Genomic DNA, 25,491 nt, shown 5'->3' on the forward strand with positions numbered 1-25,491 from the left:
TGCATACTGCTAAAATGTAACTAACAGATATGACTTGGAAGATTAGATCTGTAGTGAAACAGGCACATCGATCATTAGCTCAGTGCTACAGAAACAATGAAGAGGAGCGCACTTAAAAGGATCTTGCACCGGCTCGCTTCTGGAATTTGCTGAGTTTAACTTTCCCTATGTTAGAATTGAAGTTTTACTGATTCAGATGCAATGATTTTGGAGGTGGATAATAGTTCATTTTGCTTTCAAAACAGTTCCTTTATAATTTAAAAATTATTTTGCCATACAAGTGTATTTCTTTAAGCTTTCTCTCTGTTGCACAAAAAAGGGGAAATGGGAGTGTTTTTTTCTGATTCTGAGAACCATCCTGCATGCTAAAAATAACGTAGGGTTGCTGCTAGATTTATCTAAAGTATTCAGAACCAGTGGGTCATTGGCATGGTATATCTTTTTTAAATACCCCTAAGGATGGTCTGAATATGCTTCCTCTAGTTAGTGGTGGGGGGTTGGGAGGGAACGAAGGCAGAGGAACAGACCTAAATACAATAATTACCTCCATCAGTGAGTTTCCTGCTGTTGGGGGGAGTCTGCGACCAGATTCCAATTGAATGCACTACCTGTATACCCGAAAGGGCTGCAATTCACCAGTCTTGTCCATTTATAACATCCAATAGACTGGATCTTACAGATTTCTGAGTTGGATTACTGCAGTCCGGTACAGAATCAGTGTTGGCCAAAGTTACAAGGAAGTTTACCCCAAGTAAAAGGTGTGGAGTTTTCATCCTTAGCATAAACTGAATTGCATCTTCATGGAGGAACGTGGCCAACTCCCCGCTACGTTCCCAGCCCTTTTCTGGCAGTCATAGATGTTCCTTAAGGTCTGAGCCCTACATGGATGGGTAACACTAGAAAAGCTTCCCCACATTTTGATCATGTTCAGCTGTTGGAAACAAGTAAGAGTGCCAGGAGTGTGAGAGTAGCCTGCTCCCGAGAGACGATGGGCATCTTCTCCATGAACTGCAAAACAGAGTTCAGAAGTTTCGTTGCATGGGTTGTAGTTTTTCTATTATGATTACAGAAATAATTACCACTCCTATTTCAGTGCTCAAGTATAGGCACTGTCAAGTGAAAACGTGGCCAAAGGTTTTAAGCGAATTCCCACTATATTCATTTGGAAGGGAACATTTCTTAACGGGTGATCATTCGGTTTTGTACCAAAAGCACAAAACTAATTATTTTAGCCTCTGTAATGCCGTTTATGCATTCCCAGAGAAGTCCCCAAAAGTTGTTCTTAACAAATCTATGCTCTGTAAAAACAGTGTGAAGGATACTGGAAAACTGTTTTTCCAAACATTGGTGACTTCTTATATTTTTATATAAGAAACTAAAGCGCAAGCTCGTCAACAGCTAAAACACCTTCCATTTTAAACTATTTTTGTGTTTACTTTATTCATTTTTATGTTAGTAATATTAATCAGTATGCTGACATAATTCCAGACTGATTCAGAGGAACTTAAAGTAAGGGGAATTAAAGTATCCTAGGGGTCTTAGGTTACCATGTAGCACAATCTGTACATCAGAGAATTCACACTATTATGGATCTGTAATACACGCTGCTAAGTGTGACGTTTAATAATGTAGGCCTAAATGATTGCAAGGCATGTATGAACATATAAGTGTTGCCAGTGATCTACTTGTATTCATTTTCAGCTTATAGAAAAGCAAAAATTAGTAACATCTTAACTGAGACAATATATTGCATTTATCTTTATAAAGAATACTTTTAAACAGGTAAAACCTTTTCAACACTCACTAAAAAACTATCTTGGGGGCTTTAACATACACAGTATGTTGTATCAACAGTACTGCATAGCTGATTTCCATTCCTCACAGTCATCCTACCACCACAAGTTTATATAGGAAATGAAATGTTTAGTGCTACTTCGAACTTTGCACACTTTTGCGTATCCAAATTTACACAACAAAAATAATTTTTTGCTTGCGTGGACAAATGATTGTGCTAGCAGAACCGAAGAGTTAAGCTACAAGGCAGCTTCAAAAATTTGCTTCTTGAATTTTCATAGCCTGACATTGTTTCTTGTGGTGTTTTGTTTTGTTTTGTTTTGTTTTTTGCAAGGGCTGTGTTTTCTTTTGGGTAACGGTAAAATTTTATGGCTTTTTCAATCTATACCCAAATACACTCCGAAAAATCAAAAAGATGGCCTCTGAGGGCCATCACGGCTTCCATTTAGAGGTGCCAATAGCTGTTAGTGGCATCAAGTCCTAGTTCTTGCCTTAGGCAGTAGCAAGTCTGCAGTCATTTCTGCTCCTGCTTTTCATCATCACAAAGTACAGGGGCAAAAAATGCAAACTGTGATCTCAAAATGAATACGTACAATGAAATTCTGTATAAAGCATACTAGTTGCCTTCCAGATGGGACATATGCCTTCAGATGACCATATTGGACTTTTTTTGCTTTAGAGGGGAACAAATAAATTAAGAAAAACGCAACAACGTTTCCTAGTAATACAAAAGTCTGGGCCCTCTATACTGCTAGTCACATTTAAAGAAAATACCTTGCAAAGTTTTGCATCTACTATTGACCGTAACCATAGCAAAGTAACCCTTTTTCTGTTATTAGAAACACTAAATAAATTAAGCCATGCTTTTACTGTTATTTTAAATACATTCTTGGTTCCATTTAAGTCAATGAATCTGTGTGTCTCCATACATCTAGTGGATTTGACTCAACCTGTACTACCTCACTAGTGACTTTATATGTATTGATTATATTTGAACTTTTAAATTTCCCTTGTTTTTTCTCTTCCAGGTTGATATGACTTCAGAAAAAAGTAAGATTTTCTTTTTTTTAAAAAAAGACATTGTAATGCAGTTTGTATGAAAGACAGTTAAGAATAAAGATAAGCATGAAAGACAGCTAATCTTTAACTGCTGTTGCTAATAACATCAATACCTTAAAAAGGTAACAGAAAACAATTTAATACCAAAGCAGCCATCCAATTAAATACATTTTAATGTATAAATTAACAAGTAATACAGTTTAAAACAGTTCATCTAAGCATTTACTTTCCTTTGACATCCCTAGTGATCCCGCTATTGCTATTTTGCTTGTATGAATGCTCATCCCTCCATTTTTTTGTTTTGTCCATTTGTTGACACACATTGTTGCCTCATATTTGAGATAAATGACAGTATCACTTTTAATGAAGACTTAATTAACACTCCAATAGATTTCATTAAACCCATGAAATAACAGCTGTGCAAAAAAGTGATACTGTCCAAAGTAATCAGGCTGTTTAACCCTTCTCCCCCTACCCCGCCGCCTTTACTGTGGTGAAATATGGCTGGAAATATGACTGTTAAGCTTGGTACAGCTTATATACCCTCTGTATATACAGAATCGGGCCATTATTATTAGAAACTGCTGAATCCAAAACAAATTCCCACTGTGAAAAGAAACAAGTGATAAAATCAGACAACAAAGCCTTCAGACCACTGTAATAAAGAGAGAGGTTTTATCAGCATCTTCTGTTTCAGCTGTTCTACTTAAAGAATTATTCTCAGGAACAAACATTTGCACTTTAATTTTCAGAGTTACGTTGAGGGACAGAGCAGCCACCGAGACGGTTGTGCTGCGCTCACCTTCCTTGGCAGAATGAACAGCTTTGCGATCCAAGCTAGAAACACTTCGGTGCAGGTGTGAGGGAGGCCAGCCGTGTCATGTCCGAAAGCTCGTAGAGTAATAATCTGGGATATTAATGACTACACTGCCTATCCTAAAAGGTCCTTCTCCTGCACTCTACCAGCTGCATTTACTGACAGCTGTTGACCGTTCCTGACAGTTCAGGAGTCCTCTCACTTTTCGCTAGCAGTAACTCTACCACTGCTTCCTCACTCTGCAAATTTAGCTAGGCCACAGAGAACCCCAGCAGCCATTCTTGCTACCAGCCACGCGCTGTTTGGATAGTACTTGTGTTTTTCTACCCACTGGAGCTTCTTTGCTTCAGGTTAATTACCTTGATTCTTTGGCCAGTGAGATAGTCATCCTTTTGACATTTATGAATATATGTATTACAAATCTACAGAATTACTAGATAGCATTTCAGTAGGCACTAGACAGTTCGCCCTAAAAACAGCAGCACCCAAGCACCACATTTTCAGCACCAAAATCACCCCCAGCAATCTGCTTATAATTAATGTACAGCACAAATACTTAGCATTCATTACACACAAGAGAATAGTGTAGCCAAATGGATATATTTTTTACAAAGAAACACGGATAATTTTGTATTGTTTAGGTTCCCTTTGTTTGCACTGCTACTTTGGCTTTTAGACTGGGGTGCAGAAATGTGTCAAGATTTATGTGGTGTACTACCTTTAAAAGAAAAATGTACAATTATATTTTCTAAGCATTGCGTTCTGTTCATAACTTGTTTCAGTCCTCCAATGTTTCATTCTGCTCAATATACATTTTCCAGTGGTCCTTCCTGAAATTAAATATTCCCAGCAGGCAGTTATGGCATAATGGGAATTACCTACATCCACTTGCTGTATATTGATTGCACAGATTAGACAAATATTTCACCACAGTCCATTTTACAATATTTTCCTGTATCTTTAATTCATATGATTTTTAGAGCTATTGTTGGTTTTTTTTTTTAACCGAAGCTACATACCCAGCAGCATTTGCAACACCTCTGCTTTGCATGGAAATAACTTGCCTTACATGAATTGTATGTATGTGTCTAGTGTGACTGTCTCTATTTTTGGTTGCCATACATTACATATTTTAAAACTTTGAAATCACTTCTAAGTTGATTCACAGTTTTTTCTTATTATCTCTCCTTTTCTTCTCTGTCTTCTCCTTCCTCAGTCAATTCATTAGTTGTCAATGAGGATGTTCCAAGGAAAGGACCATGCCTCTTAAAACAAAAGACTGTTTGTTTCATTGTTTAGGTGTGAAATCCCCTTAGATGAAATGCCGGTTTGCAGCTGATTCAGATCTCTACATATTTGATCATATTTTAGATTAAGCAGAATTACTTTTAACTTTTTATTTTGGTCATTAAGAAAAAAAAATGTTAACCTGATGTTATTCTGACAGTTTGCTAACACTGGCTTTCTCTTAGAGGAAATCGACTTTCAATCAGTTCTAATGCTTTCCCCCTTTTTTCTTGTTTATTTTTATTTGAACATTGATCTGTAACATCTGAACAATCTTGAGATGCCTATCTTTGTGTAACTTCACTGTGTTTCTTCTGTTTTTAATTTTAAATTTTGTTGTTGTTGTTGTTTTGGGTTTTTTTTTCAGTGCTGTCCTGATTTGGTTTGTTACAGCTTTGATAATGTATGTGTGGTTGTGCTATATTGATAAAGTTAAGCAAGTTATTTCCTGCCATTTTCCTTTTCAGTTTGGTTCCCTCCCCTCCACCCCCCACCCCCGTTAGCTTTGCTTTGCTCTTGTACCCTCAGATCTTGTGGATCCACCATTCCTGGCCCATTTTGTTGACCTTCCTACCACTGCAACCAAAGACTGTCATTTTCAGTCCTGATTACATTTTCCAATCTCTATTTTTGATTTCCATTTTACTTTCAATGTTTTCGTTCACATCAAAGATGACGAGACAGAATCTACAGAAACATCTATCCTGAAAAGCCATCTGGTTAATGAAGTCCCTGTACTAGCCAGTCCAGACCTGTTGTCTGAAGTTTCTGAGATGAAACAAGATTTGATCAAAATGACTGCCATCTTGACAACTGACCCTTCTGATAAATCAGGCTCCATTAAAGTGAAAGATCTTGAAAAACCCACTGAAGAAGAGCCAGGAGAGCCTTTTGAAATAGTTGAAAGAGTGAAAGAAGACTTAGAAAAAGTCAATGAAATTCTGAGAGGTGGATCCTATACCAGAGAAGAACAAGTTTTGCAGAAGTCCCTTTCCAAACAAGAACTTGTAGAAGAAGAATGGGTCATTGTCAGTGACGAAGAAATTGAAGAGGCCAGAAGAAATGCTCCTCTAGAAGTCACTGAACCTACCTGTGTAGAAGTCAGGGTAGATAAAGGGCCAACAGAAATGGAGAAGCCAGACATGACAGGAATGGTAGATTACCTTACAGAGGATTTAAAAACATACGTTTCTCTTCATGACGTACAGCCGCAAGCCTTACAAGAAGACTTAGTAGAAGAGAGATTCGAAGCTGTAGTAATAAGCAGGGATTCTGAAAAAGAAGGACAAGAATCTCCAACAACTGAAGCGCTGAGTCCGCAGGAGCAACACAAGCCAGCCTTAGAAATTAAAAAGCCAGTTAGGACAAAGTTGAGAGACAAGCAAAAGCAAAAGGAAGGCAAGGCGCGCAGCAGTGAAGAACAACCAGGACTAATGAAGCTCACTTCAGATGAGTCCCTAGGTGAGGAACCTGGCTTAACACTGACAGCTGCTCCTGAGGCTAAAGCTGTATCGCCTGTTATAGAGGAAACTCCTATAGGCTCAATAAAAGATAAAGTTAAAGCTCTTCAGAAACGAGTGGAAGATGAACAAAAAATACGGTCAAAACTACCTGTCAGAATTCAAGCAAGAGAAGGCACTGCTGAAAAGACTTCTAAAAGACCAGTACAAGTCAAAAAACCGGTAGCACACAAAACACAACCGCCTGTTTCACCTTCTTCTAAGACAGAAAGACTCGAAGAGACCATGTCAGTTCGTGAACTGATGAAAGCCTTCCAGTCAGGGCAAGACCCGTCCAAGAATATATCTGGACTGTTTGAGCACAAATCTGTCAAACAGAAGCAACAGCTCCCTGAGAAGGAAACAACTCGGAGGAAAACAATTTCTTCACAAAGTGAAACGAGGCGAGTATCAAGCCACAAGACAGACAAACAGAAGGACAAACAAAGCACGATACTAAAAGCAGAGAAAGAGCCGCAATCAAAAAAAGGAAAAATGCAAATTTCTACTGTCGAAATTACCAAGAAAGCTGTAGGTAAAGAGCAGGTGAAAGAGCAGAGCGGCAAAAAACCAGCTGAACCTCTCCCTCCAGTATTTGATGATGAAAGTGCCAAAGATACAGCGGTTGTGAAGGGCAGGACTTCTGATGACCAAGGAGATGCGGACTTCCAGATCAGCCCTGACAGAAAAACCTCAACAGACTTTTCTGATGTCATTAAAGAGGAACTGGAAGATAATGACAAATATCAACAGTTCCGACACCTTTCAGTGACAGAGGAGGGAGAGCTTAACTTGGAGCAAGTACTGACCAGTCCTTTCAGTGTCGCTTTTCCTACAGAGTATGTGAAAGATGGATTCCTTCCTGCACTTTCTCTGCAAAGTGCTGCTTTGGATGGGAGCTCAGAGAGCCTTAAACACGAGGGTGTGGCTGATTCTCCAGGTAGCCTGCTTGATGGAACACCTCAGATCAGCTCTGAGGAAAGTTATAAGCATGAGGGTCTGGCAGAGACTCCAGAAACAAGCCCTGAAAGCCTTTCATTCTCACCAAAGAAAACCGATGGGCAAATTGAAGAAGCTAAAGGAGCAGCTAGAGAACACACAACAGCAGAAACATGTTCTCCGAAGGAACTCTCTCCAAAGGAAGCTGAAAAAGGTATTACTGAAAGACAGCTAGATGCTGTTACTGAGACTAGTAAGTCTCACTCTGACCATGTATCCGAAGAGCTTGTACCTACAGCCTCTGAAGAAGAGGCTGATAAACTTAAAGAAAGTAGCTCAGCTTCCATTATGAAAGATATTAGCAGGGATAAAGAATCCACTGCACATTTAACTAAGTCTTCTGAAACACATGACACTGCTTTAGAGAAAGAAAAAGATATAAGCTGTGAACGCCGTGTTGTGGTTAGAAGTCCCCAGAAATTGGAACTTTCACTTGCTAGCCATGATAGTGAAAGCTTTAGCCCAGTTGCAGATGACTCTTTTGCTATAAGTCATAAAGACTCACTGGAAGCAAGCCCAGTGCTAGAAGATAACTCATCACACAAAACGCCTGATTCTTTGGAGCCCAGTCCTATGAAAGAGTCTCCCTGCCGTGATTCCCTTGAAAGTAGCCCTGTAGAACAAACAGTGAAGGCTGGTATTTTGGGGCAGGGCCCTCTTCAGTCCGTTCTTAGCAAAGGAGAAACCTGTCCAGAGCTGGCATCAGTACGTTCCAGGATTCTCCGTGACCCTGAGGGAAGTGCTGATGATGACAGTCTAGAGCAAACATCCCTCATGGAGAGTTCAGGGAAAAGTCCTCTTTCACCTGAAACTCCTAGTTCTGAAGAAATTAGCTATGAAATCACACCTAAAACAGCAGACTCACAGGCACTGTCAAACATACCGAAGTCAGCCGTGATCCCTGAAGTCAGTGAAGAACCAGAGGATGATTCGGAAAGTGAACCAAAGAAGAGATTCACCCCTGAAGAGGAGATGTTTAAAATGGTGACCAAAATCAAAACGTTTGATGAATTAGAACAAGAGGCAAAACAGAAGAGAGACTACAAAAAGGATTGCAAGCAAGATGAGTCTTCTGTAGTTGCGGATTCAGAAGCCGCATGTGAAGTTGAAGAACCGGAGTCAACAGCTGTAGAAGAAAAAGATATACCTACAGTGGTGACGTCTGCAGCTGAATCTAGAAAAAGTTCTTCCTCTTCAGAAAGTGAGCCAGAATTGACTCAGCTAAAAAAGGAGGCCACCTCAGGCCTCTTAATGGAGCCTGTGATCCGAGTGCAGCCACCCTCACCATTACCATCCAGCATGGACTCCAGTTCTAGCCCCGACGAAGCAGGTTTTCAACCCATTGATTCAAAACATTGCCCTATCAGGATAGGTGCAGTTAAAGCAGAACAGGATAAGCCAGCAGAAGATGACAAAGAGGAACCACTTACCCTTGGGGGCAGCTGTAAGGCTTCCGCAAGAGAATCAGGCACTTGTCATTCAGATGGTTGCGCATCAGCAGAAGCTGATGAATCAAAATGTGACAGTACAGATGACAGTGAGACAGTTAGTCCCGGTGCCCCAGCCACACAATCTGGGAGTACTCTGTGTCATTCCATGGGTGAGAGTTCTCAAAAAGAAGTGCATGTTGAGCCTTCACTAACACTACAGCAATATGATACTACTGAAAATGATGTCAAAACCGCTGCATTGTTAACAGACATGGGTCTCATTTCTGCAGGAGCTGTGGCTGAGACAGCAGGTGATAGCTCTTGTGGACACAGTACCACTGAGTACTCTGTACCACAAGATGGCAAACTGGCTGAAGATGATACCACTGACCATTCTGCTTTGGGAAGTGGTTTGGGAAAAGCAGATACAGATTTTGAAACATCTCAAAGAGATACTGATGCTGAGGAACCCTTACCAGAGTATTCATCCCTTACCACTGAAACAGTGGAACTTGAAAGTTGCGTAGCAGATGCTGCTGAGAGTAGTGCTCCTTGTATAGTAAGTCCTTATGAAAATGTGTCTTCTGAACATTTCTTTACTGACTCTGAAAGTAAGGTAGGATCTGGTAGAAGTCTGCTACCTAGGGAAGACTCTTCTGTTGAAGAAGGAAAAGATCAGACTGATGAAGCTTTACTTAGCAGAGACACAGGTAGTGAATATCACTCTTCAGAGGAAGTATATATGGAAATAGAGCCCAAACCAGAGGATGCATTTCAGAAAACGTCACAAGGGTCTTCAGCATCAGATTCCACAAAATCTGCCCTTGGGGGTATAAGAGATGAAGCAGAGAAATTGATCAGTCAAGTCGTCATCACTAAAACTGATGCGGATTCTGACACGTGGAGTGAAATACGTGAAGATGATGAAGCCTTTGAAGCTCGGGTGAAAGAAGAGGAGCAAAAGATATTTGGGTTGATGGTAGACAGGCGATCACAAGGCACGACACCTGACACAACACCGGCCAGAACACCCACCGAAGAAGGGACACCACTTAGTGAACAAAATCCTTTTCTTTTTCAGGAAGGAAAGTTGTTTGAAATGACTAGAAGTGGTGCCATTGACATGACCAAAAGGAACTACCCAGATGAAAGCTTTCACTTCTTCCAAGTGGGGCAGCAGCCTCAGGAAGAAGTTTCTTTATCTGAAGAAGTGACAGAAGCAGCAGAGGTGGAATCTTCTAAGCCGAAGAGCTCACCGGATCCATTTTCACCTTCAGAATCAGAGGACTCAGAAATCCAAGAAAAAGATACGCTGAAATATTCACCCCCAGCATCTGAGTCTAGTGATAGATCAGAAGAAATGATGGGTGAAGGTGTCAGCATAGGCACCACAAAAGCAGATCTTAAATCCAGAATTCCGATTAAAATGGGTATTTCAGCTTCTTCAAAATCACCAAAGAAAGAAACTGCTGCCTCTGAAGCTGAGCCCCTGTCCAGAACGGAGACCGACGTGGTTGATAGCAGTCAGGTGCCTTGCCCTATCTCTCCTGAGCAGTCTGTAGTAGAAGATGAGTTAGATTTTTCCAAAGTCACTAGATCAGTTTGTTCTGAACAGGGTGATGAGTCTCCAGACTCTTCACCAGAGGAACAGAGATCTGTGATTGAAATCCCTACTGCTCTAATGGAGAGAGTGCCTTCTTGTGAAAGCAAATCCAAAATTCCTGTAAGAACAGCTGCTGCTGCTGCATCCCAGTCCTTGCAACAATCGGAAGATGAGAGCCTTCCCACAGACAGCTTCCTAGACAGTCTGCAGTGTGAAGGAAAAGATGACCTAGCAAAACCAAAGTCTAAAATTCCTGTCAAAGCAGTTTTCCAAAAAGCTGAACAACAATATACATACACAGACACATCTGTCCGCAAGCTAGAGTCACCCAAAGCTCTTGACGTGACAAGCAAACTACCTATGAAACCAGATAACCGAAGTAAATCTGAATCTGATGCAAGTGTTCCCATGGACCCAAAGACTAAACGTTCAATAAAAGCTAGGAGTTATGCTGAGGCAGAAGCAGAGACCAGGGAGAGGGAGAGGGAGATGAAGCTTGAGCTAGACTCAGATGAGGCAACCACAGCAAGACCCAAGGTATTTTCATCACGGTTGCCAGTTAAAAGCAGAAGCACTACAGCCTCCCGCAGTGCTTTTAGTCCCACAAAGGAAAGTAAGGAACATTTTTTTGACCTTTACAAAAACTCCATAGAATTCTTTGAAGAAATTAGTGATGAAGCTTCTAAATTAGTGGAAAGACTCACGCAGTCAGAGAGAGAACAAGAAATAGTTTCAGACGATGAAAGCAGTAGCGCCCTAGAAGTTTCAGTTATTGAAAATGTGCCATCCAGTGAGACTCAGCAGTCAGTTCCTGAAGACATCTTTGACACCAGACCCATTTGGGATGAGTCTGTAGAGACTCAGATTGAACGTATCCCTGATGAAAATGTCCATGACCATGCTGAAGGTATTTGCCAACGACTGGGATTCCCTGTGCGACGCATGTCATGAATTAAACTTTTTGGTTTTTTTTGTTTCCTTTGGGGTGTGTGTGTGTGATGTTCGTATACACGTGTAATGTGTGCAGCATTTTCTTTTAAGCTTTTGGTGGTTAGCTGTGTATTTTTTTTCCCCCTGTGAGCTGTGTTTGGTTTTTTTGTGTTGTGTCTGTATTTTTTCTTGTCTGTGAAACAATCTCAAGATTGCAAACCATGAATGCTTATGGAAGTGTTACCTTAATAAACAAAAACACTTCTAAAAATATGTCGTGTTTTACCATTAAACTGATTGCTCAGGCCATGCACATTTTGGCTTTCCCTGGCCCTATTCTTAACTATTAATTTTTACTAATAATGAAATGTTTGGGCATTGATTGAAACTGAGACAGGTGAATTCTTTTCCTTTTAAGCTGTTACACAAAGAACTCTGCAGAAGTTTTAAACAATTAAGTTTTTAATGTTCCTTTTTCGGACTATCTGTGGCTCAAGAAAATTCTGTGTCACCAGTAGCTTTAGTACAAGTTTTCTGGTGTTTGGTTTTCCTCTCACCTAGTTGTGTGCTATTACTGAGCAGCCATGGTGGAAATCCAGTAGCTAAAATGAAACGTGCATATATCATTAACCCTAAGCAATTTTCTAAATCTGAGATATCGCAATCTGTGTGTGCATTCAGGGAAAACCAAAACTCAAGTCCTGCCATCCTCAAATTAGCTTTGGGGATGGGAGGAACAGTCAGTCTCACTGTTACCAAAATAAATCAAGACTGGCGAATGAACACCTGATTTTTCCTGGCCTTCATTGTAAGTATTTTGTATCGTTCCCTAGCTGAATGGTCAAAGACACTTAAATTAACAATATCTCAAATACAAACCATAATATGAAGTGCCATATGGACTGTTTGAACAAAACTTTCCCTACGACAGAAAGAACATAACTAGAAGCACCAGTCCAGATGAATTTTTCAACCTTGGCATTTGCTAAGGAGGCGTGGAAAATTATGGCTCTTGACTTAGCTGAAGTCTTCAGTTTAATGTTAGAATGAAGTTTTAGAATAAAATGCTTGGCCAAAATAGGCACAGTAGGTGCTTCAGTCCTCGTTCACATTTTCGTGTGAAAGCCTGATTTTCAAATGGAAAATGTAGATAGTCTTGTGCTTTTTCAAAAATCAAGCTTTTTTTTTTTTTTTAACCTGGGGATTTATAGACCTCGCTTCAGTTACCCAGTTGTAACAGCCTATCCGCATTTAGATTACAGAAGTTATAAAAATAAAAAACAAGGGCACTTTCCCTTCTTGGGCTGTGTCACCTATGAAAATGGTTTTTAACTTGTAAAAGGCAACTTTTGGCTCTCTTTAACCTTTAGATCAACAGGATGATCAGGAAAGGACAGAGGAAAGACTGGCCCACATTGCTGATCATCTTGGATTCAGCTGGACAGGTAAAATGCATGCCGTCTACTCCAGAAAGGAGGGGAGCACTTCTCACTTTTTTCATGTTTCTTTCAGTTGATTTCCTGATTACCTAAAGATGTTCTATAGAAATATTTCAGTAGCTTACTGTCTTCTGTTTACTAAGATTCCTATAGCCTATTAGGTAAGAACTCCGACGCAGAGGTAAGGCCTCGGCACTTGCTGTGGCATCCCCTAGGATGAGGGTGACAAAGAGCTGGCATACGTTACCCTGCTCTTTCTCGCAAAATGCAACAACTCTGGCTAGAAGATAAATTAATACATGAATAAACATCATCTGTGTTCTGGAACTCCTGAGCTGGAAGGCCACTATAGGGATAAATGACATCAGCTTCTTTTCTACAGAACTGTGCTGTGGAAAAAGGGATAAAAAGGGACCTATTTGTAACAGTCACATTAATATTGTGGATTTAATAGATCTGAGACAGTTATAACATTATTAGGGACAAGCGAAAGTAACACAGAATGAAATGCAGATGCCTATTCCTGAAAATCGGCTCAAAAACATTTACAAAGAAAAAGAGCTGTGCAGAAATCTGAGTGCTGGCTCAAACTGCAATCCAACAAAAATCGCTGCAAAAAAAATTAAATCGAGTCTACGCTTTTTTGTATCTATCCCTAGTGCAGTATCACGCTCCTGAAAATAAGCAAGGCTCTAGGAGTTAAAGAAGAATTGTACATCAGAGAAGAAATGTTAACACCTTCATGATGAAGATTGTGCTCTGTAGTGTTTTTATAAGCATCTTCAGAGTATATGCAAAATATCACCGATCCTTTTGCTGATGTTACTTACCTCTTCCTTTCCTGTCCTCTATTTCAATCCATAGAGAAGACTGGGAGCATATGTCACTCATCGCAACATGGATGATCTTGAAATCAGTAGGACTTGGACCTATGCAATGTAACAGATTAGGAATCTGCTGAAAATTGTGTATAAATGAATAGACAGTTCTGAAAACAAAACTAGAGGAAAATGGATGCTCATCAAAAGAGATATTAATGTTTTAAAGCATTTTAGAGAGGGCAGGGCAATACACCTGCATAAATCTTCCTGTCTTACATTATGGAAAAGAATGATTACAGTAAAGATTAATGCATCAGATGTTACTGCAGGGAGATGAAACAGTGGTTGTTTTTTGTTCAAACTTATTTGACTACCTAGCATTTGAATCTAACTTGTAGTTACTGTCTATTTGTTGAAGTTTACACTTGGAGCCGTTTACAAGCCAGCCTGGAAATAAGGTTGGGGTTAGGGTTCCCTCCGCCCTGCAAAATCAAGTCCATGCCACTATAGCGACAATAACAATGCAACAGAACACGAATCCTTCTTTGTGAAAGAAGCAGAAGTCTGGAGACCAGGAATAACAGCAGGAATCTCACAAATTCTCCATGGCTTTAACTTATTTGATGAGCTGCTTCAGCAGCTGCATCTTAGCTTTGTGATGGCAGAAAGCTGCTCCCGGTTCTGGATACGATAAAGATGGTACAGATGGTTAAAACATTTCTCTCTTTTGGACCTGCAGGCTGAGCCTATGCTATATAAGACAGACATCAGTTACTCCTAGTTTTACATTTTCAGTTTTTGGTTTTCAGCTGTAGCTCATAGACATTTACTGTTCTTTACATGAAATGAGTCCAGGGCAGTGGTATTATTATGCCTTAATCTAGCCCTACGAAAGGGCGTTACTTAAAATTAGTTCTTTTACCGCATTTCGATAAAAGTTTCTGAAATATTCAGGATTTCAGAGGGTAGAATCTGCTGAGCATGGGGTGCTCTATAGCTAGAAATATTTTTCTCTGCTCATGTGCTATTTCCACAACTGCACGCTATTTGATAGCTTGTCGCTGCTGAATATTGTCAGTAGTGTCGTGCCTCTGAGAACTAGGAATGGTGGACACAAAAACTAAAAGCTCACGCAGACCCATCACTTACAGGCATAACGCATTTCTGTCTTTGTCATGAACTTACTGTTTAACGATGTCTCTAAATATCATGCAAGTTACATGGAAGCAGAGGGAATTGGGTTTCCGAAAAGTTTGTAATCCACTTTGCTGCTGACAACCGTAAAATAGGTGGGGAAAAAGAAACAGACATCTTTACAGAGATGGATTTCTTTTTCAGAGCTGGCAAGAGAACTAGATTTCACAGAAGAGCAAATTCACCAGATCCGAATTGAAAATCCTAATTCACTTCAAGACCAGAGCCATGCACTCCTCAAATACTGGCTTGAAAGGGATGGGAAACACGCAACAGGTTCGTTTCCAGTTACAGTACATGCAACTCTCTCCAACTTGCTCGCTGAGGTGACAGATGTGTCTTATAATCACAAAAAGAAAAGTTGGGTAAAATCTAAGCTGTACAAAGACTGACCATAGATTGTACGTAATTTTTTTTAAGCTTGTCTGTATAACATGGCTTGTCATAGGATTCTTAGAGAAAATAGTTTAATCTTGTTCATTTGAGGGCTGGGCAGAACATCTTACAGCAAAGTAGTAGTGGAAAAACACTTTTTCCCCTTTTTCCTAAGCTGAGAAACGTTTGGGGAAACTAAACAAATTTGTTAAAGGAAAGACCAAAATGAGTGGCAATTTTTATAGGCAGCCCTTCAGTTAGTTTTAGGTTTTGCACAGTGAAGCTTCGAAATGCATCTGTATTTTGTATATGATATTATATTGCTCAGTATCCTATGTATGTCCTTCATGTGGAAAACAGAAAGGAGAGAGCATGTGAAATTCTTAACTCAGCTTCATGGTGTCGTTCTAATGCCACAGATACAAATCTTACCCAATGTCTTACAAAAATCAACCGAATGGATATCGTTCACCTAATGGAGACCTGCGGCATCGACTCCATGCAGGTGCACGGCACTCGCACGTACGCGGAAATTGAACAAACAATAGGATTGGACCATAGTGAAGGTAAACATCTGCTGATCCAGACTGCCCAGGTTATCTCACCTAAGCACTACCTTCTGTTCCGAAATGTTGGCTAGGATAATCTGTTAACTCTTACGACTGAGCACTAGAACCTTGTTTTGAAAGCACAGATAATATGGATGAATGCAAGCATGGCATCACACAGGTTGCTACTTCACCAGGTATAAGATCTCTGTGTTAGCCGATTCTTGTAAAGTAAATAAAGGAATGTTGTCAGAAACTACTGTAAATACCTATGCCCAGTTTGTTGGGGAATCTTTGCTTATACAAATACTTCCATAAAAGTTACGGAGGTTGCATTAGGATTTGACCAAGATTTGTAAAAGGAAAACTACTCCATGCTTTGGAAAAAACCTTTGGATTCAAGTATCCAGGATACTGTAATTTTGCTGGGATGCTGTTGGATCTCTTAAATTTAAAAGTTCAGTAGATTAGATCAATGGTGGTAAACTAAAGACATGCCTGCAAATTACGTGAAATAAAATTCTCTTTTCTGGAAGTGATACTTTTACATCCTTAACTGAGTATTGAACTAGTAGAGCATTAGTCAGCTGCAAACATCCCATCTTTAAGAGAAGAAGGTTGTTCGCTAATTAGCATTCTAGTATCACAACTGATCAGTTTTAGAATGCTAACCTCCATGTCCAGCTCAAATTCAGTACAAGCAGTTATGTTTTCTCCCCCCAGCTTTTCTTCAGAGTTCAATAGGTTCCTAGTGGATGTGGCTAGTAAGGAAAAACGAAAGCCCAAGCTTGTGACTTGTAGCCTGTGGAAGAGAAACGCATACGTTACTTCACATTTTTTGTAGAATGAGAGCCCTTGCTTTGAGGTTAGGGTTTGGGAGTGGGTGGAGGTGTTTATGGGCCTTGAAGCCACACTTGTGTAGTTATTTTTTCCATAACCAGATAAATAATGGATGGGGGAAAGAAGTCACTAAACCCTATCCTAATCTGCTGGAAAAAAAACCTGTTGTGAATCTTCTTTCATACTTTGAGGGTTTCAAGATCAGTTACTCTAGGTAAATTTTGTTTTGCCTGTTACTGTCAAGATTCATTATTTGGCAATAGTAGTGGTAATCCAGTGTTCCTTCAGAGAGGTTATGTCCTCTCCCACTCAAGGTGTTTAAAAATTTCAGGTAATGTTTTCCCTGCAGGGATTTTAAATGCACATAGAGAATGAAAAGGACTTCCTGCATTCTAGTAAGATGTGTAATAACATTTCTCGTCTCTCTGTTTTTTAAAGGGTTTTCTGCACTGCAGGAAGAGCTGTACAGTTCAAGACATAAGCAAGAACAACAACACAGAATATCTAAAGACAGTGAGCCAACTGAACACCCTCCTATTGTCTCTGAGGAAGACGTGTCTGTCAGTTATTCTCCTTTTCAGGACAGCACTCCCAGGAGTGAGGCAGAAGTATCAATGGCTGAGCTCCTGAGACAAGCACATAAGGAACAAGTAGAAGCTGAATTCTCAGGGAAACCCCAAGATGTGCCAGAAAAACCATCTGCTTCACAACATGAGTATTTGTAAGTGTCGAAAGACCAGAATGAAACCTATGTGGAACGGATTACCTCTCCTCTATGTAATAAGGGGACTTGATGGTTTTCTTTGGAACACATGAACTCGCTAGAATTCCCCTCCAGTTGTGCGCACCAGTTCGTTAGTTCCTACTGCAGGTTAGACTTTTTAATCCCATTAGGAGGAAGCCTTAAGGATTAGGAGAGAAAGTCCGTTTGTCACCGTGAACACAAAGCAATAATTTAGTCTAGTACATATGAAACAAAAGAAAAAAGTAGAGGTGGGGTTTTTTTTGCAAACTGTACATTTTTCATAGGTTAGATGGCAAGTAATGTTAAACTTAGTGGAGTTAACACTAGAGGGGCCTTTCTTCAACTTCAGGATGGCTTTTTCAATTGAGGCAAAAATTTTCCAACCTAACTATTTTATAAAACTCAGAACCACATATTAGGAACTAGAGTTTTTAAATATATATATATATATATGTTTAAAAAAAAAAATTCCAGATGGCCAAAGGAACAGAAACAGGGTTGTATACAGACAAGACAAAAGTACTTAAAGGAACACCACGTGATAAAGTATAGATTTAGAAGACCTGCACAGCAAAGCCTTGAATTCTCATTTGGGGCTGTAAGTGGCGTTGGTTTCATTTGGAAAGGAGCTTGAAAAGGATCATGTTTCTTTCTTCCCACCATCCCTAATCGTGTGCCCATGCCAAGAACTCTATGCAGGGTTGATTCGGGTATTCATAGGCTAGCAAAATATCAAGGATCCCTTTCCAAAGAAGTATGAGGAACTGAAATCTCCTCTTACTTTAGAACACAATTGTTTCAAGGGCAGTAGTTGGGGGAGCACAACATATTGTCAAAACCCAACTTGTACCAAGAAAAAGCCATATATGTGCAAGTTATTTTATTACTGTTTTTATTACTGTTGTCTACTCATGGGATTGGTTATGGAGAAGGGAATCTGGACTCCTATTATTAAAATTTAACAATTTCCTCAGTTAATTTTTAGGATGAGAGGGGGGAAAAAAGCGAGCTTGTAGATGCTAGCTCTGAAGCATCTCAAAACTTAGAAGTGAAAGTTCTAATTTTTGCAGGCTAATTATTTTTCAGGCTGTAACGTCACCAGTTTTGATAGCGTTGTCTTTTTTTCTTTTGGCAATGTACATGAAAAGAGAAAAGTTGACCTCCGAAGAATATTCTAGGTGGTGAAGCGGGTAATGTTTTCGTAATCAGTACAAATCAGAAGTGACCTTTTCAAGCTAGCATCAGAGTTATAAAGTCACTTGGTAAAACTCAGTTAGATGAGAGTTAGCTTAATATCTGAAGTCACTAGTATTCACCCATAAGCAGCAGAAAAATATTGCATGTGTATATGCTTTAATATATGTATTACCTTTATATGTTACGTAGTAAAGTATGTAATAATATGTTTAAAGAACTTGCAATTAAATCATAGCAATGTTCAACATTACAAACAAAGTAAGATTCTCTACTAAATTTCTGTTTGGTAAGGCTCCAGAATTCTACATAAAAGTTGGTCCCTCCTCACCTGCAGCTGTACAGCTTGTAATTATTGTAGCGGTTACTTCACATCCATCTGTAGTGATCCAGTCTTTTCCCCCTACCCAAATAACAGGTAATAGGTTTGCGAGGGCACAAGCGACAGCAAAGCTCACATAAATCCTTTACAAAGACCAGGTTTTGCAGAATTGGGTGCAACGTTTGGACATCCACTTGGAGATTTGCTTGGGTCGGGAAGATGAGAGGGATTCTTAGCCAGATTGCTCTGTTGTTATTATCAAGGAGTATCAGTTATTTCTAGGCTTCGCTAGACGACAGAACAGTATCTAATCAGAGCATAATGTTCCATTTATGGAAATTGGAAAGCGCTGCACGGTAGTAACTTCCCTTGAACCTGTAATTCACAGCATCACAACTCCAGAAACAGAGCAGTCTACAGCACCAGTAACTGGAAAAGCAGCAAATGAAAAACCTGCACACTTCAGTGTGGCAAAGGAAGAGAGAGGAAAACCATCCCCACAGCCCCCATCATCTGCTCAGAGAGGTGACTCTCCCATCGTCCAAGAGCCCGAGGACCCCCAGCTCCACCAGGATGACCCCTCTCCAAGGAGAACTAGTCTAGTGATAGTGGAGTCAGCTGATGAGCAGACGGAAAAGTTTGGAAGAGGCTACGAAGAGGAATCTTTAGAAAAGGTAAATAACAACTTTGCCTCAAAGTAATTGACACAAAATAAGTTTTATGTCTCGCTCATTCCTTAAGATGAGCATAATTAATTCCCATCTGCAGCTGAATCTTTTTTCCTTTCCTCTGTGGTTATAAGGACTAGGGTCATTTGTGTAGAGGTTTTCAAAGCTGAAGCAAAACTCAGATCCTAAAGTCTAGACTAGTCTAGGTTCTGCTGCCCTTATTTGTGCTTTGGTCTTTGGCAGTTATGTTCATCCATGTGAGAGAGAATTAGTGTAAAACACAGGTGGAGAAAAAAAACATGTACAAGTGAAAGCTGAAAAACAGCTGTAATGAAAGACAAAGTAGTAAGAAGAAAGGCAAGACTAGCTAGCCCAGAGCAGCATGAAGAGCATGAAGTTTGTGAGATGAAAAAGAGGCAGCAGGATGTACGTTGCAGAATCCTGTGGATGTACTGGAAGGAAAGAACTTGAGAATGGTGTTTATGTAGTGTGCAGGCAGTAAAGAGAAATGGAGACAGGAGATGGAACAGAAGAACAAAAACTATGTGAGGTAGGTCTGTAAGACAAAGGAACTTTATTGCATTGTTTGGAGAGGGGAAGATGTCAAGAGGCATTGAAAGAAAGCAACTATATGGCTTTTAGTGGAGAATTTAAATTACTTGGCAGATAAAGATTTAAGAATAAACAGCTTTCTTTGCCTGTTCTAAGTGGAAGAAAAGGAGAAGGCATAAATCGGCAGGAAATTAGTTTTATCAGTTTAGAGCAGAGAAAGCACAATTCTACCTAAGCAGAAATTGTTTCCTGTGTTGACATTCACCTAGAAACAGGCTCTTCTTTCTTTGCTGTTTATGTTGCCAAATGTACCACCTCTAGAATGAAGAGTTTCAGAGCTCTGCATCTGGGATCTCAGAAAAAGGTTGAATATAAAATGTGTAGGATAACTCAGGTGTTGAAAGATTAGCTACAGTAGGACTCAGTACAATGGCTGCTGAAGGAAAGGCTGCCCTCAGAGATAAGGCGCTTCTTTTTCTTTTAGTTCTTTTATTAAACAACAACCAGCACTACCAAAAAGAACACACACACACCCTTTACCTTCCCCTCCATGCTTTTATATTGTTGATATTTCCCAGGTAGTTCCTTTCAGCTTCTCTTTGCCTTCTGACCTCTTCATTTAAATTTTTAATTCTTCCCTATGCAGGGGAGAGAACAACTTCAACACTTGTTAATACTTTTTCTTGATCTTTCCAGTGCCAAGGCTACTGATATGTTGTCCTCAGGTTAAAACTGTTTAGTCCTACTGTCTATATGCTGCACTGTGTACTTCCCGGTATGGAGGATTAAAAGGCTTTCATATGTTTTCCTGTGTAATTAATACAGAAACCATATGCAAAATGTATGAATTCCAGAGCTGGTGTTAGTAATACCTTCTAGTCCACCTGCAATGACATCATGCCACACATTTCAGACTTGTCCCCAGAAGCCTTAAGAGCACTAAGAGCATCCTATAGAATCAGTACCACAAAGATTCATCCTTCTTTTTTCAATATGCAAATGAACAGCTAATGTATAGTCAAATAGCCAAAGCCTCCCATGCCGCATCAGTGTTTCACAGATTAAAGTCAGGTAAGAGGCCAAAATCCTAAAAGCAAAAATTTTCAGAAGCGGGGATGGTTTTTGATAAAAACAAGACAGAACCTGTAAGTACTGCTAGTACCGCATGCAACAGAGCGCTGCTTCCATGCTTCCACTAGGAGTTAGCAGAGGAGTTAGGTGGGCTGGAGACCAGCTCAGACGAGGACGAGATGGTCACTACCAGGGTCATTCGTCGCCGGGTGATTATTCAGGTACTGAGCGTTGAACGGCTGCACGAGCCTGTGGTGGCTAGGCCCTGGTAACACTTTCAGGCATGCTGCTTGGACAACCACTTGGCTGATATTGCACCTGAAGCTGGAATGCCCCTGAATAATGCACGGGCATGGGATAAGCCATTCCAGTACCTTTTCTTGAAGGGAGGATTATAGTAATACTGCTAACCCAACTCTAAATTCCGTTAGATGCCTCAGTAGGAGGAGCACAGAGACTTCTCAGCCCCATGCGCAACACGGTCAACTAACACGTATTTGCCTGCCCAATGTGGCATAACTCTTCTTTGCATGCCTTTCTAAGTTTTATTTGCAGAACACATTTTTTTCTAACATGTCTCCATTTTTTTTTTTCATTCTTTAACCAATTAACCAATTTTAAAATTGCTTATTTAAAGTTACCTACATGAAGGCCTTGCTTCATAAAACTTTGTTCTTTGTCATACAGGCTGATAATATGCCTGAAATGCCACCAGAAACAGTCACAGAAGAGCAATATACAGATGAACATGGCCATACAGTGGTAAAGAAGGTATTGTCAGTTATGCCCCTTGCCTACCTTCTTCCTGTGCTGTAAAAGGAAGGACAAATACATCCACATACATGCCAGATTTTCTTTTGTGAAGGGGCATGATTTTTAAGGGTAGAGTGCGGAAGGAACCAGAATTTCCGTTCATGAGAGGTTCCAGAGTTTGAAGAAATATTTTGATCCATAAGATCACTCTGTGTTACAGTTTATAACTTAATGTGACATATTTTGTTAATTTTCCCACTCAAAGTCATTGAAAAATCTGCGTAGATCCACATTTCTGAGAAAAACATTCTTAAAAAAGGAACAAAACAAAAAAAAAAACCCACATCATGTTTGCTCATATTAATGAAACTAGTGGAGGGCTGGGTCTGCAAGTGTCATCTAAATTCAGACTTTAGATCTTCAAAATCTCCACTCATCTGTGCCTGGCCAGGTTCCTAAATTTCTCTATCTATCCATAGAGTTCAATTTTTATAGCACAAAGGATATAGAAAGTACTTATTTATGTGATGGCCTCATAAAATAAGCGTTTTCAGTCCCTGCTTATAAAAGTGAATTCTGCACAGCGTGGAAGTGGAAGAGGAACTTCTGTGCTCCTTGCTTTATCTGACAGCTCAGTGCTTAGAGAATCGGTCTAGGACTTGGCTGAGTTCTGCTGGTGGCAAACTCCGTCTTCTGTCTCTCAAGAAAACATCATAGACCCTCAGATGACTAGTGTGTCTCTGGAAGCTGTTTGAATTCATAGTAAAATAAACAACCCCAGCCAAATATTCCTGGGCACATGAGCATGACTGTATTCTTCTGGGTAGGTGCGTGCCCAGGAGGGCAGTGCCCCTGCCTCTGTGACTCTTAGGTATAGGTGACCCAGCCTGATAGAGCACCACAGCAAATAAGCTTTTGACAAAGCGGGAGGTAACTGCTTCATGTCACCTTGTCAGAAGGGGCTGGGAAAGCGTACGAAAATGGAGAGCTCCAGGTCATCCGCAGAGGGATGCATACCCATCCTCCTGAGATATTTATCTTATCTTGAACCCTGAAATTCTCTTCTGCTTCTCATGGTTTGGCTTGCCAATGCCTAGAAACCTTAAGCACCAGATTAGTCTCTTAATTAGGTTAATTCTAGCTCACTAGTTCAGCAGTGATGAGTACCATCAGTGTTGCAATGGGATGTGCAAGTCCCTCTGTAAATCTAGTTCTAGGCATTCGATAGCCAAGCTGCTCACCTCTTACTTTCAGAAGCCTTTTTGAAAATGCCCGTCTGAAAAGGGTTTCTAGCAGTTGTACAGTTGTAAAATATGTCTTCTCTCTAAAATACTCTACCTCTTTTCCTAATAATAACTACTGCTTTAGAGAGCCATTCCAGTATCTATACTGTGCCCGCTTGTGAAGTAAGCTTATGGAAGCTTTGCTGTGTAGTAGCCTGAGTAGGGCAAATGCATCAACTTGCAGCTTTCCTGCAGGTGCTTGTGAGTATGTGTGTTAGGCTCAAACACTGAACCATCTACGTAGGGTTTTCTGTGTAGGAAAACAATGTCCTTTGAGTAGAAAATACTATGTAGAGAATAAGAAGGAATATGTTATTGTTAATTCTACTTGGACAAAGCTCCATCTCATTCCATCAGGTCACCAGAAAGATCATCCGGCGATACGTTTCTCCAGATGGCACAGAAAAAGAGGAAGTCGTAATGCAAGGAACGCCACAAAAACCTGTCACTGTCGAAGAAGGAGATGGCTATTCCAAAGTTGTAAAACGGGTTGTGCTGAAGAGCGACAGCGAACAGTCGGAGGTCAGATCTTCTAGTTCTTTGCGACGGTACAAAGCAGCAGGGCACCAACAGTGTACTTAGTAACGACATCTTACTCATGCCAACAACGCCTAGTGTTGAATGATACTTTTAAAAGTTTCCTTGCAGATGGAAAGGCCTCAGAATAAAGACAGGGAAAAGCAGGGGGTGGGAGGGTGGGCAGGGAAAGAGGGCAGTTTTCTCTGACGTTAAGTCAGCATACAGATTCTGTGCTTTATAAGAATTACCAAATTCATAAAGAAAGCAGTTTTGTACTAAGATAACACATAGACTAATGGCAAATCTGTGTTTGTTATTGTACCTCCTTACTCGAATAAGAAAATTGGTGAATGTTGTAAGGCAATGATTTGATGTTCCCCAGGTTTCTACAACTAAGCCCTTCTAAAACTATAGAGTTATATTAGGTTTAACTTACTGGTGTGTTCTTTGCTTTGAAGAGGCTAAAACAAAAGTATTACTTTCATGCATATCATCTGTAGAGCCAGGTAATTAAAAAGAAAACCTGAAAAGGTAAGTACGTTTTGGTTTATCTTGTCCTGCCTTAGTTCACGGGAACTAACGTAGCCCTACAGACATTTGTATTAGCAAAATTAAGGTTGTGATCGAGGGCCAGAAGCTAGTAATAGGGCTTGCTTTCAGCAGTACTGCAGCTGAAAGCAACATTTAACAAGCGTTCATTAGAAATGCTAAGAAGTAATTGCTGTTCTCTGTCACCAGAGCTAGTCATCAGAATTAATTCTCTAGGAGTAAGGTAACGCAAAAACAAAGTAGCTTTTTTAATTAGTTGACCATACCAGAGCTACTCTTTTTCATATGGAACACATATACATTAAATTAGTATAACAAAAAGTATATTTTAAAAGTACTGTAAATAAAATCAAGTTTGTCACTTTCACAAGAAATTTTAATATTCTGGACTGTTGCTCCTGTAAGAGTTCTCAGAAGCTTTAAGATATTCTTCTGAGCGAAGACTTGTAAAACCAAGGAACTCTTACAGGAGCTCAGAAGAATATCTTAAAATTAAGGGATCGAGCAGTACCGCTGATTGGTACTGCCTGTGTGAGTACAGCAAGGATTCACATCCAAGAGGTCCACCTGTTACTCGGTGTAACTCCAGTGGCCTTAGCAGGAAAGCCAGTACGGCAGCCTGTGGCGTGGTGGAGGGTAGCAATATCCCTCCTACCCTCAGCCTAGTTCAGGTTCCAGAAGCAGTTTTCACCCTGCCAGCAGAATAAATTATCCAAGGCTGTTCCTGCTCTCTGAACTGGCATGTTATCTTACAGTGCCTCGTTCCGGACCCGTAAAGCAGGTAATAAAAGGTACACTCGCTGTTTTGATGCGTACACATAGCAAGTGAGACACTTCTTACATTCTTGTTCCAACAAGAATTGGCAATGGTTAAGAATGAATGATAGAGTAACAAAACCCTTTCTTAGTGTCCATTATGTAATTCACATCCAGTCTGCTTCCGCTTTCGAACCTTACAGGTGACCCTGTCTGAGCCTGCTGTTTTGCCTAGTGCCTCCAAATTCCAGTCTGAACCAGTGGAAGGCCGGAAGGTCAGTAAAGTCATAAAGACCACTGTAGTACAAGGAGAGAGAATGGAGAAACACCTGGGTGATGCTAGCTTAGCTACTGATCTTCCGTCAGCCAAAGAGGACTTTGAAGAGGTAAAAATGCCTGTTAAATATAAATATTAAAACGTAACTGGCGACAAATTCTACTCTA

The 25,491-nt window shown here is 40.2% G+C and overlaps 1 protein-coding gene across 1 annotated transcript in view; it reads left to right on the top strand.

Moving 5' to 3' along the window:
* The window catches only part of ANK2 (ankyrin 2), a 171,269-nt gene that overhangs the window by 140,168 nt on the left and 5,610 nt on the right, over positions 1–25,491 (top strand). The window contains exons 40-50 of the mRNA XM_075090087.1: positions 2,823–2,844; positions 5,630–11,395; positions 12,789–12,863; positions 15,017–15,148; positions 15,667–15,813; positions 17,074–17,356; positions 19,285–19,570; positions 21,316–21,408; positions 21,875–21,958; positions 23,581–23,745; positions 25,251–25,433. Of these exons, the coding sequence (XP_074946188.1) occupies positions 2,823–2,844; positions 5,630–11,395; positions 12,789–12,863; positions 15,017–15,148; positions 15,667–15,813; positions 17,074–17,356; positions 19,285–19,570; positions 21,316–21,408; positions 21,875–21,958; positions 23,581–23,745; positions 25,251–25,433 (7,236 nt within the window). The remainder of the gene's footprint in view (positions 1–2,822; positions 2,845–5,629; positions 11,396–12,788; positions 12,864–15,016; positions 15,149–15,666; positions 15,814–17,073; positions 17,357–19,284; positions 19,571–21,315; positions 21,409–21,874; positions 21,959–23,580; positions 23,746–25,250; positions 25,434–25,491) is intronic.

Source organism: Phalacrocorax aristotelis, chromosome 4 (assembly GCF_949628215.1).
Source record: "Phalacrocorax aristotelis chromosome 4, bGulAri2.1, whole genome shotgun sequence".
NCBI lineage: Eukaryota > Metazoa > Chordata > Aves > Suliformes > Phalacrocoracidae > Phalacrocorax > Phalacrocorax aristotelis.